The 14,420-nt window shown below is 38.6% G+C and overlaps 1 protein-coding gene across 1 annotated transcript; it reads right to left on the bottom strand.

Moving 5' to 3' along the window:
* Positions 1-3,744: 3,744 nt before the first annotated feature.
* Positions 3,745-8,863, bottom strand: ATC70_004849 (uncharacterized protein; the record flags this gene model as incomplete). The annotated part of the gene is made up of 2 exons (XM_064824149.1): positions 3,745-5,388; positions 5,444-8,863. The coding sequence occupies 2 exons, from the start codon at positions 8,861-8,863 to the stop codon at positions 3,745-3,747; spliced, it is 5,064 nt and encodes a 1,687-aa protein (XP_064677085.1).
* Positions 8,864-14,420: the final 5,557 nt, after the last annotated feature.

The raw sequence follows: 14,420 nt of genomic DNA on the forward strand, positions 1-14,420 counted from the left end.
AGAGAAACATTTTTATTTAATATACTATAGTAAAAGTCTTCCTTTTCAAGGTGAAAAACGCGATCATTTGATTTTTGATGAAAACCATGAGGTACCCCTCATGGTCAAGACTCGATTTTTGGTTATATTTTTCTTGATCTCAAAAAATTGAGCAAAGGTGCCTGGAAGTTATTACTACTCAAGTACAATTGTTTGGTATCATTCCAGAGGCTCATAAAGGTCTACATGTCAAAATATGAAAGCTTGAAAGCTGTCAAATTTAGTTATGTATTGCTTTATAGAGTTTATTTACACGGCATAAATCACATCTTTGGTAGTTGGAACTTATTAGAAAGGCAGTTCTGTAGCTTGCGCAATTTTTAATTCGAATAGGAGACGCATTGATTTTGATAAAGCTGATTCATGCAAATTTTGATGCGCTATGGTGCTGGTAAGCTTATTAACAATGGAAATGAAAATCCGAATTTGCTGCTTGAATAAAATGATTTTGCACCTTTGGTTACGATAAAACCCTCTTTATAGGCCAGTGTTATCAAATGATGAATTAGATGCTTAGTCTCCATGGTTTTGCATCTTCACTTCGCTACGGTAAAACTTTTATATAAATTAGTGCTTTCAAGTGTTGAATTAGATGCGTTATGCTCTTTGGGGGGGGGCTTCATGTTTCTTGTAAACTGTTATCAGTCGATTTTAGATCTTTCAATGGCTCTGCAAGTGAGGTCTTTAACCTGGTATTATACATTTGCTTGCGAATCTCTTTGCGAAGCACACTTTAAATGACAAGCATTTGACATCTGATTGAAACCAGCTTGCCTACCTAAAAACACATACTTTTAAAACTTTCTGTCTGTTAATTGCTTCCCTGTTTGTCTTGAACCAAACGTTTGGCGCAAGAAATACTGCTTAACAGCTTGCTTACATGTGATACTTGCGCTCTCTGGCAGAGTTAAACATCTTGAATTTTTTTTTGATAGCTTCTTAATTTCCACATCTTTAACGTTTTAAGGACAATGAGTGTCTTTATGACTTCTTCATTGATGTTGTTGTAGCAATGGGCACTGTTAAAGTCTTCTCTTATAGATACAGATGAGACCACCCCCTTTCTCTTGTTCTCTTTCTCAATCTCTTATCCTTCCATTTACATACATACACACACACACACACACTCTCTCTCTCTCTCTCTCTCTCTACCAGTAAAGATTTTCATCATTACTATTTTCAATCAGCACAAACTCTTCTGAGCCCAAGGCGGCATTCTTACGTTTGAAAACGACCTTCAGGATTTAATGAATTGAATTCGCGACTAGTACTGACACATATTTTTCTGTTTAGTCCATCAACTGATTTAAATATAATAGATGCCCCATCGTTGGAGTTATTCGCTCAAATTATTCGAAATCATGATTTTCAGCATTTGAATATGAAATCCAATGCTAGGATTATTCAATATGAAAATAATTCATTTTAATCTACCACAGTCTCGCCATCTTCTGCTGCTTTGTCATCTCCTGTTGTCTTGCCCATCCTGATTGCCCGATCCCTAGTGGATGTTTGTTTATCTATCATTAGATCTACAGCTACTACTAAAGATACGGTTGTACCAGTACAACAACAGCAACAAATACTGAATAATACTCCAAAAAAGGCCAATCATGATGAAATTTAGGAGATGCTACAATCAAACTTTCAAGACCAAGACGACGATAGGACAGCCTTCAACAATCCATCTGATATTGAGTGTTCAATTTAAACGTAAAAAATCAATTAAAAATAAGCAATGAATAAAGACTAGTTGTCAAATGTTTTTAAAGTGGAAGGAAAGAGTATTTTTATTACAATGCACTTAGCTGGCGTAAATATGATAGACTCCTAATCAGTCACTGCTACGTTGAAATAACATAAAAATAGCAAAGCAATAGATTAATATATTTAAGCGTGAAGCATATTGCTTGTTGGTTGAAGAGACATCACCCAAGTCAGCTTGTTTCATGTGATATTGGCGGAACTTGACATTTTGGTATTAAGCAGCTTGAACCTACTGTCGTTTGTGAGATATCCGAATACACCCAACCGACTGTAAACACAGATGTGGTATGATGCAAACAATAGAATCCTTGCAACTACATGGTAGGATTGGTTTGAGAGGGAGGTAAACTTATCTCAGAAACACGCTTGTATTATGCAAAAATGAGGACAATTACTGGCCATCTACAGCAGCATCCACTCACTTGCTATAAACTCACTAAAAATAATGTGGGAAAGAGAGTGTATCTTTGATATCATAGCTTGATTGATCAATCTGCATGCTGTCAATTTGATTCAATTTTTTAAAGTAATTGCTGAATCTATCAAATGTACGCCGAGTGCTTTAAGAGAGATTAAGAAAGGGCCAATTTAGCATGGTAAGCTGTTGTTGCAATTATCCACCAGCTCGAAGTCTGTTTGCCTTGTCAACAATCCAGTTTCAGAATTACTTACTGTACTGTGTTACGCTCTACCATTGCAAACTGCAGAAAACGTCTAACTGCTGTATTCTAGATTGTCGAAAACCGTTTGGCTCATAACGTTTGTGCTTTGGTGAAACATTATGATGGTTGAAGAAACCTTTGCCACTTGGCCAAACAGTAGTGTCGTTGCTAAATTTATATTTTCTCATTTACGATATTATGATAACTTTTCATACTTAGTTTACATAGAGTGAGTGTACTTCATTGCTGCTCATTAGTAGTGGTTTCTACTTTTAATTTGTATTGAGTGTTACACAATTACATTTCGAACTATTACCACAGAATTTTTGTTCACAGACTAGTAGAGGGTTACACTCCACACCGTAAACGCAGTTTTGTTTTGAAATTTAGTTGCTGGCTGCACAGTAAGTGTAAATTAGATATTTACCGCTTGTTGTCTTTCACAAGCAACCATAATAAGTGATGAAGCGATGATAGACGACAAGAAGTTTGATTGACTTATAGTCAAAGCAGCTTAGCCATTATTCCTTGCTTCGGTGGAGCTGTTTAGTAGAGGGTCGAAGTTGTGCTGCGCATCCCACCAACGAACGGCGGTGAAGGAGACATCGTTGTTTCACGCCCTACGTCGGTTCTAGAGCTTTTATATTAGGATCATCACATGCCCACTTTAAGGGGTGGATAAACATATATGAGCGGATTATCATTCATGGCATTCGCTGTTGCTGTCAAATTGTTAAGCACAAAGAATAAAAGGATTATTATTTGTAGCTTATAAAAAATGTTCAATATTATAAAAACAAGAAAAGACTTATTTGAATAAGATCAGACACAAAAACTAATGATTTATTGATGAAGACAAGAGTTATTCTATTTATACTAAGTTCTGAATGCCAAAGTAGCAATTTATCTTGTACAACGCTTATCACATCTGGTGAACCTCAGTATTTAGATAGCTGAGATGCACTTCACTTATCATAGCTTGTCCATGTTGTTGCACAACACAGACATATCTACCCATCAAGAATACCTTAATCTTTATAGACAGTTGTAGCCCTTCTGGCACAACATTGCCCCCCCCAGATTCAGGTACTTCTTGTGGACATTTCGTAATCCCAGATTACAAAACATCATGACAATATAGCACATAAAGCACTTTCCAACAAATAATTACCAAATGACACTGCATCCGAGATCAGTCAGTAAAAACCTTGTGTAAAAACCTTTCATAGGACAAAAATGTAAGGAAAAGACTTGATCCCATCATGCTAGTAGCCATTTAAGACCTGTTTGATTTACCACTCTGACCAATTTCGCGAGTAGTAGTAGTTCGCCAGTTAACTGTTTGAGGAGCTAACCTACGTTTACCAGCAGCCTTTGCACCTTCTCTTCGAGCCCAATACAACTCAATGTGTTTGGCCGAATCAAAGTTTTTCACAGGCTCCCAAGTATCTTCACTAGGATCATCGAACCCTTTCCATTTTACCTTATACTCATAGTTACCAGGAGATCCTCTATGATCAATCACAGCTTCAATTTCGTAATGCTCTGCAGAGAATTCATCAGTTGTGATTGGCTGAGGATTCGCAGCGACTTGGTACTTGATATGATGGGTAGGCACATCTCGACTAAGGAGTGCACCCGTCTTGTCAGCCAGCACATAGGAACCTTTATCGGTTATACTATGAATCAAATAAGGTCCTTCATACCGTTCATCTAACTTATTTTGACGATGAACATTTTTAATCATAACTTTACTACCAATAGGATAGGGTTCGGCAATGACCTTATGTTTCTTCGCAAAGTTAGCATGATCAGCATTTTGTGTATCCACAATACGCTTAGAAATAGCCGGGATAAGAACATCTTGTACAAAACGGTATCGTTTGTCAATGAGTCTGTTATCAGCTTTCTCCAAACGTTTGGAATAGTCCACCTTTGAGTAATCAGCCAGACCATTTGGTTGACGATTAAACAAAAGTGTATACGGACGAGATTTATGTAACCGAGCATACTTGACATTGATGCAGTAATTCACCCACGGAATGAAGTGCTCCCATTGATCCCTCTTACCTTTTAACAACTTGATAGTCGTTAACTTACATATTTTGATAAATGACTCAGAAACCGAGTTACCCAATGGATTGTACCCTAATGACAGGCGATGGTCTATCCCACTGATGTCCATCATAGCACGGACCACCTCATTTATCCATTCCAGGCCTCTGTCTGAAGTCAACTTGATTGGCCATCCAAAAAGTGAGAAAACTTGAAGCATTTCCCTGGCAATTGTCGTAGCCTTCTTGTCTGGAATGCATCTTATCACAGTAAATCTCGTAAAGTAATCAGTAAGGACAAATAGAAAGTTGCTGCCGAAAGAGCTAGTAACACCCATATCACCGAGATCCATGCACCAATGATCCAAAGGTTGGGCTGCATTGACACTACGGAAAGGATGATATCCCTCTCTAGCGATATTGTACCTGTTACACTCGTCACAATCAGCTAATATTCTTTCTATGTCTTTCCGAATGTTCACCCAGTGAAACCCTTCATGATGAATTGCAGTTTCAACATGTTTGATCCCAAAATGTCCAACCAGATGCTGAGCAATGATCATATTGTCTCTTTCATTAGCAAGAGGAGTGATATAGTCAGCAAACCTAAGCGTACGCAATATGAATTCCTTTTGCTTTTGCGAGACAGCTGTGGTGGTGCCATCTTTGATAAGAGTAGCGTTTACCGCAGTGCGTGCATGGTTGCTAAAAGAATTAGATCGTAACGCCTTAGTTGTCTTGACCAAAGTACGTTTCATTGGAGGCGAAGGTGTGACAACCTTGACTTTGTTTTTGGAACCCTTTTTCTTTCTCTTTACACTTTCACCACCATCAGCATAGTACCTGCCCCCCCAGAAGATGTCGTGCTGAAGCATCAGCATCCGAATCTTCGTAAAGTCGAGATAAAGCATCAGGAATTACGTTAAGGACACCGGGCAAATGCACAATATCGAAAGTATAAGAAAAAATGGTCTCCCACCATCCAAGCATGAGTGCATTGGGGACTTCCTGTGTATTCAAGTAGATCAGACTCTTATGGTCCGTATGTAAGGTAAACTCTCGCATATACAGAAAACGATGAAACTTAACCAAGGCATAGCAAATCCCTAGCAATTCCCTTTTCGTAGTACTGTAGTTACGCTCAGAAACAGACAATTTACGAGATACGAGACCTACATATCGAATTTCATCGTTGACCACTTGATATAAAACCGCGCCAAGAGCAGTTAAACTAGCATCAGTAGCCAAGTGAAATCGAATCGAAAAATCAGGAGGTGACAGCACAAGTGCCATCGTAAGTGCATCCTTCAAGTCGGCAATCGCTTTTGTATGAGACTCATTCCAAACATCTGTTAGATCCTTGTACTGTTTCAAGCTATCAAGATCTCGAGTCAGACGAGAATAACATGGAATGGCAGCACGAAAGTACGACATTAAACCCAAGAAAGATGCCAATTGACGACCAGTGGTAATAGCCGGCCAATCTGCAATGTTGGTAAGTTTTCTACCGTCAGGCAGTAATTTACCATTAATAACACTCCATCCCAAGAGATAAATACTACGCTGAGCGAAGACGACTTTCTCAGGATTGAGCACCAAATTAGCATCGGTTAAACGACGAATTACCTCAGCAACCAACGCATAGTGATCTTGTAGGCTCCCATTACTACTGCATAAGATGTCATCTACATAGCAGGAAACCGAGTGATCACCATCAGTAGGAAACGAAGTAGAACCAGAGCTTGTATTCAAATCAGAGAGCAGTGTTTGCAATGTGCGTACAACCACCGATCCGACATGGCGAATTCCATAAGCAGCCTTTTTATGGGTGTATTGGATATTCGTGAAGGGACAAGTAAATGAAACTTTATGAGCTTGCTCTGGATCCAAACCAAAGCTAGTAAAGCAAGCATGGATATCGAGACAAGTATGAATCATTTTCGTACCAATGCTCTGATGGATATGAGAGATCAAAGGTAACTGCTGTTTGTCATCCACTTCCAAGATAGCATTCAACTTACGAACGTCACACACCACTCTAGGCTTAGACATTGTGTAATTACCATCAGCGTCCTTTTTCTTTACAACCAACAATGGATGATTGAAACGTGTATGACTAGCAGATCTTTCAACAACACCCTCATCAAGCCATATCTGAATTTGTTTGGCAACAGCATCACGATAAGCTTCAGGCAAAGGATATTGAGCTCGCCAAGCGACAGCACCTGGTTTAGTATCAAGCTTAATAATCGAATCCGGCAGATTACACTGAGTATTCTTCATATCAATGCGCGAATTCTCTTCTAATAACCCCTTTAGTGCAAGTAGAAACGGTTGTCTCTCTTCCTCACTACCAAAAGGATGTGCGTTTGGAGTAATACCATCATCAATAGGATCTGGTACACGAGGACCTGATTGAAAGCCATGTTGACTCACCAAGCCCGTAAGACCAATACCAAGCTTGGACAAAATATCCATACCAAGCAATACAGGTACGTTTTCCTCAGAATAGAATGGAAATACTTCAAACAAATGGTTTTTATTTGATTTATTGTAGCTAATGTGCAAACGTACCGCACCTATTCTAGGCACAGTCGTTACTTCATGAGCCATTTGAACAAAGCTCTCATCATCATCATTAGCCTCAAATCCAGCAAGAGAGGTTCCTCCTAAGAATTGAAAGAACTTGTCAGTGACGCACGAAAACGTAGCACCCGTATCCACTAAGCCAAAGCAAATGACATTTTGAACCACAATAGGAACACAAATAGCATTGGTGGTCATAGTAGGTGGAGCACTAAATCTAGCATCGAACTTGCATTGCTGAGCAAATATATTTTGTAGCGTATCGTCGTCCACAGACATGCTACTCATCTCTTTTTCAAGAAGAATAGACTGGGCACGATTCACCAGGTCAGTATCCTCAAAGATACCATGAGCTTCACTCATCACAGCATCTTGGTCAACATCAACATTGTCACTGTCACCAGAAGAAGGAGCAAGGACAACATCATCCACCGATTGTTCAGCAGAGGAGACAGCAGGGGAAGAAGCACCTTTCTCAGCTAACGCACGATCAACACGAGCAGAGAGAAAAGCAGCTTGGATTGCAGCATCCATCGAATGTTTGCCACCACGTTTCTTAGTCATGGCACGCAAAACTTTTTTACCACCATTACCCTGATGAGTGTTACCACCACCAGTACGAATAGCAGTGTTGCAGTGATGCATCTGCCCCTTTGGTCGAGGACCGTTACATTTGGAGCAAGTCCCTTCAGCAACATGTTCAGCAAATGTTTTGCCAAAACGATTAGCACCAGAACGTGGAGGGTTGGACGAGGGACCATTGGATCTCGACGAAGAGCTACTTTGCAGAGCGTTTCCACTAGAAGAAGGTGCGTACCGAGACTTCTTTGCTTCGTTCGAAACAGGTATGTCAGCAGCGCGTTTTCTTCCATCAAAAACAGAGCCCAAAGATTCTTGACCCGTCTCAATAGCCATCATATCCATCTTGCGCACGAGAGAGGACACATAATCAATGTCATAAAATGACGATTCTGGTGCCTGACTCATAGCAACCATTAGCAACCTAGCGGTAACCTTGGGGAAAGCGTCAAAAAACACCATCGCAACGACACCCTTATCACTGATGTCAGCTCTATTTCTCAACGTCTTAAACCGCTCTACGAAACCATCAACGGATTCTTCGTTTCCTTTAGTACAACGAAGAAACTCCCTAATTCTTTCGAATCTGAGCTGTTCTTTTGGTGTACCAAAACGACCGATGATAGCTCCCTTAAAGGTAGCCCAAGACACAGTGGAGCCAGATGCTTTCACAAACTCATCAAGCCAATTGCGAAGATCGCCGGGAAGACAAGGAGGAAGCAAACGATACCAGTGTTCGTCAAGATCAAGCGTGCAACTGCTCAACTTATCGGAAAACCGGCGACAACACTCCTCAATGTTGGCAAAAACTTCCTTTTTTTCATCTTTGACACGTCCAAACCATTGGAACAAAGGAAGATCATCAGGTACAGTTGAACTATTAGCCGCACCTTGACTAACCACTGTTGCTTGGGAAGGACTCTGGTTAGGTGTGACCATAGAGAGAGCTTTCTCTATAGCCTCCAAGTTAGAGCACTTCTTTGACAGGGCAGCCTTCAAAGCGTCGACCTCTTCGTCCGACTTGTCCCCACTGTTCGCAACTTCAGCGATCAACCCATGAACCTCCTGACGAAGTCGCTCTACAGCTCCTCCGTACGAAAGCTCGCTTCCAACAGCTTGAACATCTGAACTCTTGTTCTGTTCTGCAGAAGACACAGTAAAATCATTCATAGTCATATTTTCGGTTTAAATTAGATAGGTAGGTTAAAATCTGGAAGATTCTGATTTACACGATCTTAAAAAATGTTAAGCACAAAGAATAAAAGGATTATTATTTGTAGCTTATAAAAAATGTTCGATATTATAAAAACAAGAAAAGACTTATTTGAATAAGATCAGACACAAAAACTAATGATTTATTGATGAAGACAAGAGTTATTCTATTTATACTAAGTTCTGAATGCCAAAGTAGCAATTTATCTTGTACAACGCTTATCACATCTGGTGAACCTCAGTATTTAGATAGCTGAGATGCACTTCACTTATCATAGCTTGTCCATGTTGTTGCACAACACAGACATATCTACCCATCAAGAATACCTTAATCTTTATAGACAGTTGTAGCCCTTCTGGCACAACAAAAAGAAATAAATAATATGAAAAGAACAGGGTTTTAACTACTCTATTATCTGTGCAAATGCTAGCTCGACTAAGCTTCTCATCTATTAAATAAACTCTGCTCTCCTGTATTTGCTTTACAAAAATATTCTCAAATTGGAGTTTATATTTACAGTGGTGAAAACACGTTTTTCTTTGATAACAACAAAGAAACGTCCATATAGTACTTCAGTCTATAAAAAAAACTAGGACTCGAATTGACTAATAAAGCTGACACACAAATGAAGATTTATATGGGTCTTTACTGTAGCAAAGATTTGCTTTGTTCAATTATAATAAGCCTTAGTGTATGATTATTCACCCGCTTAAAAATAGCAACTTCAATGTCGATTATCTCATGAAGCAGACATTTCCAATATAACGTTTCCACTAAGAAGTTGCTCCAATATCGTTATTCTACAACATATTTAAGTTTGACGAGATTCTAATTTTTTTACCTATGGGGACCTGGATGTACAAAATGTTTTTTGATTTTGAAGTTTTCAACTTTTGGACGATCGAAAATCGATTTTCTAAATATTGATGTGGAATACATCCACTATGATCTGCATTCCGACAGTTCATCCAGTTACCAGATTTAGATATAAACTGTATGTACACTGGATTAGATGTACAATATCGATTTATACTATAAAAAGATATGGACTTCAGATACGCTAGTACTATAAGATTCATACTATATAAGATATAGGCTATAGATGGCACCACGGACATGGATGGCGCTATAGACTTATACTTGTATTCCGACATTGACTACGGATGTTTACCATATCTGGATAGACATCAAGATTAATGCAATATGAGCTTGTTGCTTCAGATGTGCACTTTATGATCCACGCTACAAGACACATGCTTATATCCGTGATACTAGCTACAGATACTTTATGTACTACAGACTTGTACCATATATATGAGACATGCTATAGACATGCATACGATATGCTATAGACATGTCATATATCCAGATACATGCTAAAGATGTATGCTCAGCGATATACACTCAAATATGTACTATTGATATAGACTAAGAAGACTGTACCTATCGGATACATGCTACTAGATCGATATTAATTATCCTTATAGAAAGGATAGATCAGGGTACTTCGGATGAGAGTCTAATTATTCATCCAGGCAAAAGCTAAATCATGATTAGCTTGCTGGAGTTGTCTTTTAGCACAATTAGACATTAGTTGATCTGAGTTGACTTATTTGTCAATCTAATTAATAGAACTTTTATCCATTGTTATAGTATATAAGAAGGATCATCTACCTGGCCAGTAGAGATACTTCAGTTTACTTGACACCTGTCAGTTTGATAATAAAACATACCTTTATCAAGTTGACTTTACTGTTTTTTTTTTATTCTTTTTTTCCGTGAATTTTAGTCTATAAAGCCTCAAATTCCACAATAATGGTTCCTTTACTACATTTTCCTCGCTTAATTGTTCGACAACAGACGTAGTAACTGGAATTCACTCTAGATGTGTAGCAACCCTTCAACGTAAACACAAAATGACCCTGATATAAAAGCTTTGGTGTCAGTATAGAGATTGGAATAGCTCTTTCTCCTTTTTCGTAAAATGAGCAGTTTAGATTCGAATCTCTGCCACGACAACACAACAAAGCAAGCTTTCAACAGGTAGTTTTGCACAGCATTCTCCAGTATCAATTCCATTGATCTCTTACTTCTAGTCGCTCGTAATCAAGAAGTATTTATAAGAAGTTCATTACTCAAAAGCTGTTAAGATACGTAACACACTTTTGACTTTTTAGGAAATCTTCACCAAGATATAACCAATTTTTTACTACAACGCAACACCTAATTCATCGATCTTATACTTTTAATCGTTTGCAATTACAACAGCTTTCAACAGTAGCTTTTATACGTATATCTTTGTTCATAACCGTTTACGTTTGGAATCATTTGTATTTGATCAGCAACGCACCATCCGATCTAAGATCCAACTATACTATTGTTTTCCTTGCAAGATTTTGCTATAGGAACATGCTGTTGTCAGAGCTCTAGCATTAACGGAATTGCAAAACCAAATCTCGGATGGCCCAAACCTCAAAACCGAAAGTACCTTTGCATCTCCAGAGTCTTGGATGTTAGGTAGAAGATATCAAACCATGATGAAAAAATTGAAACATATATGTTGGAAATCAATGATTCACAATGCTTGCTTGGCGGGACATTTGATACTGGGAGAATCCTGTGCCTAGTATACTGTTGTGTAGTACTAGATTCAAATCTGTATAATGTCATTGATGCTCGAGCTTTTAAATCACTGTAATCTCACATTTCAAGATACAAATCTACGCAGAAAACTCTAGTCACTATAAAGCACTGTGGTTTATCTACTTGTTCAGCAACACAGCCCGCTATACCACATTTTTAGGTCGAATTCTGTCCAAATGTAGTCATTTTTTAACTCGAATAAGTTATGCCAAAAAGCATTTTAGACGCTTGGAATAGGGCTAAACGACTCCCCTTGGTTGCGCTTTACTTACTGATGCTTTATCTCAATTTTTTTGGGTCATTGCAAATTCATAAAAATCATTGTTTTTTCATGAGTATTAGCAAGGGAAAATTCTTGAAAATCAAACGATCGCGTTTTTCATCCCAAAAATGAAGACTTTTCCTAAGATACATATGAAATCAAATTGATTGTACAAATGAGATGCAACACTGGAAACACTTTCTGTGAGATTTTCCTATATAAGACTTCGACATTTTGGCAAAAAACATGTTTTCATACTTTTGCAAATTGCTCATTATTTTCGGTCTGAAAGCTAAATACAATGAGAACCATTCGGTGCAGCTTCTTTAGCTTTGTAAGCTTATATTAGAAAGCTGGGTATGATAACGACAGTTTTCACAGTCAAATTTAGTAAAAACGTTTAAAAGATGTCAGATCAAGACAAGTTTGAACACGAAAATATCCACTGCACAAATTCATATTAAATTACCGCAACTATGGCTGCCGCTGCAGAAGACTGAGATCAGATTTACTGGTCGTGACGTCGGGTAGGGCGCCCTCTCATACTCCCATACCCCCGTTTTTTTTTTTCCTTTTTTGCAAAACGCGTTTAGTATCAAACCATGGTGGTTTTGAAAACCGTTTGATTGATAATAACACTCTAGCTTCTGATAACACTGTTATGTACCGTTGGAAGAACTTAATATTGCTTCTTTGAAGTGGAATATATTAAGTACCATTTGATAACGAGCACTGGAAGACGTAGAATTAACACTAATTGAATTTATTTATTAGGCTTTGATGATTCTTTTTGCCTGGTTGACGTGGGTGGTGCTGCCATTACGTCTCTGCTATCTCTACTGTTTGCTTCTTTGGCTTATCATATCTGGTGGTTGCTTCTTTGGTCTTCGTCTGGTCTCTGATGTCGTTCATTCTTCGGTGTTTCTATGGCGCTGGTATTGCTGCTGCTGCTAATCCGGTCTTTCCTGGTCTACTGTATTTGGCACATGCTCGTTCTCTGGTCCATACCCGGTAATTGCGTAATATCTCTATCTGTGGTGGTGATAAGTGGTAACTTCTTTGGTGTTTGTGTGCTCTCTTCTGATAGTATTCGTTCTTTAGTTTTTCTATGGTGCTGGTGTTGCTGCTACCCATTTGGTCTTTCCCGGTCTACTATACTTGGTGCATGCTCGTTCTCTGGTCTATCTGCTGTGGCGGTGATAAGTGGTAAGTAACTTCTTTGGTCTTTGTCTGCTCTCTGCTGATGGCGTTCGTTCTTTAGTTTGTCTGTGGTACTGGTGTTGCTGCTACCCATTTGGTCTTTCCCGGTCTACTATACTTGGTGCATGCTCGTTCTCTGGTCTGTCTCCGGTAATTGCCTATACTCTTCTGGTCTATCTATGGCTATGGTAAGCGGTAAGTATCTTCTTTCTTCTGGTCGCAATGATATCAAACTTTTTTGAACGCTTATATCATTGCTTCCTTTCTCGTGATAATGCATTCATGATGTTTGCCTTGTTGCGCTTTTTCTTCTTTTTCTTTTGTTGGTAGTGTTTCCTCTGTAGCTTTACATGAAACAACATTAGTCATTATGTTGTATCGCAAACTTATAATACCACTGTTGCTTTTGCAGTTGTGCGTATTTGTGTCATGTTGCTTTACATCCGACTAGTACTACCATGTGCGTTGCTCATGTATGTATTTTTCTTGCAACAGCAACCAGCTTTTTTGAACATCTTTGATGTTGTGTTTGTTATGCTTTTCTTTGACTCGCTTCGTATTGTGAGTGTCTCTTTTTGCCTACATACTACTATACTCGTATAGCATTATATTCTTTTTTCTTTTATTATTATTATGTTTCTTTGAAGCATATCTTTTTTTACGTTGTGTGGATGTGCCTATCCCTGAAGCTCAACAAGACTTTATCCGAGGCTAGGAGGTAGATAGGCCGCCTCCACTTGGTTATCGCTACTTACTTTAGTGATGATTGAGGGTCTCAATGCCAGAATTTAAAAGCTAGGTGGTGTAAGTAAGGCATGCTCTAGCACCTGGGGGAAATTTGATGATAGCATCTGCTATACTGCTGTATATCGGAGCTTAAAATTTTGCCTCACATCAAAACAGGGGGAAACCCTCGCAAAATTTTTTTTAGGTCAGCGGAGTTTTCAAGCAATTTGATTGGCTGAGAGGTTGAAGCAACGAAGGTCTACAACTAGTTGATTTCCGCTTGATGTCATGTATTATAATTTTGTGTTTGTAATAAAAATATATTCAAATATTGATAAAATTTAAATCCTTCTTTATTCAAAAGTAAGATAAGGTGCAATTACTGGATCTGGCATCTATCACACGGTTTTGTGCGAGGGATATTCTTTAAATAAGTTCACTGCAGTATGTGAGGAAAGTTATATAGCTGCTGCAGTATACTACTAGGTACCAAGTATAATCCCAATGCCGTATGCCTTGCCAAACTTACATCGTTTAAGATTGACTCCCAACATTCAATTTCATGAGCTGCTGTTGCGCTGGAAAGGTTACAAGTGTCTATAAGGTTTACGTTATTCTTGATGGGTATGTGTAATACATCCACTATGATCTGCATTCCGACAGTTCATCCAGTTACCAGATTTAGATAT

Source organism: Mucor velutinosus (assembly GCF_035048745.1).
Source record: "Mucor velutinosus strain NIH1002 chromosome Unknown tig00001542, whole genome shotgun sequence".
NCBI lineage: Eukaryota > Fungi > Mucoromycota > Mucoromycetes > Mucorales > Mucoraceae > Mucor > Mucor velutinosus.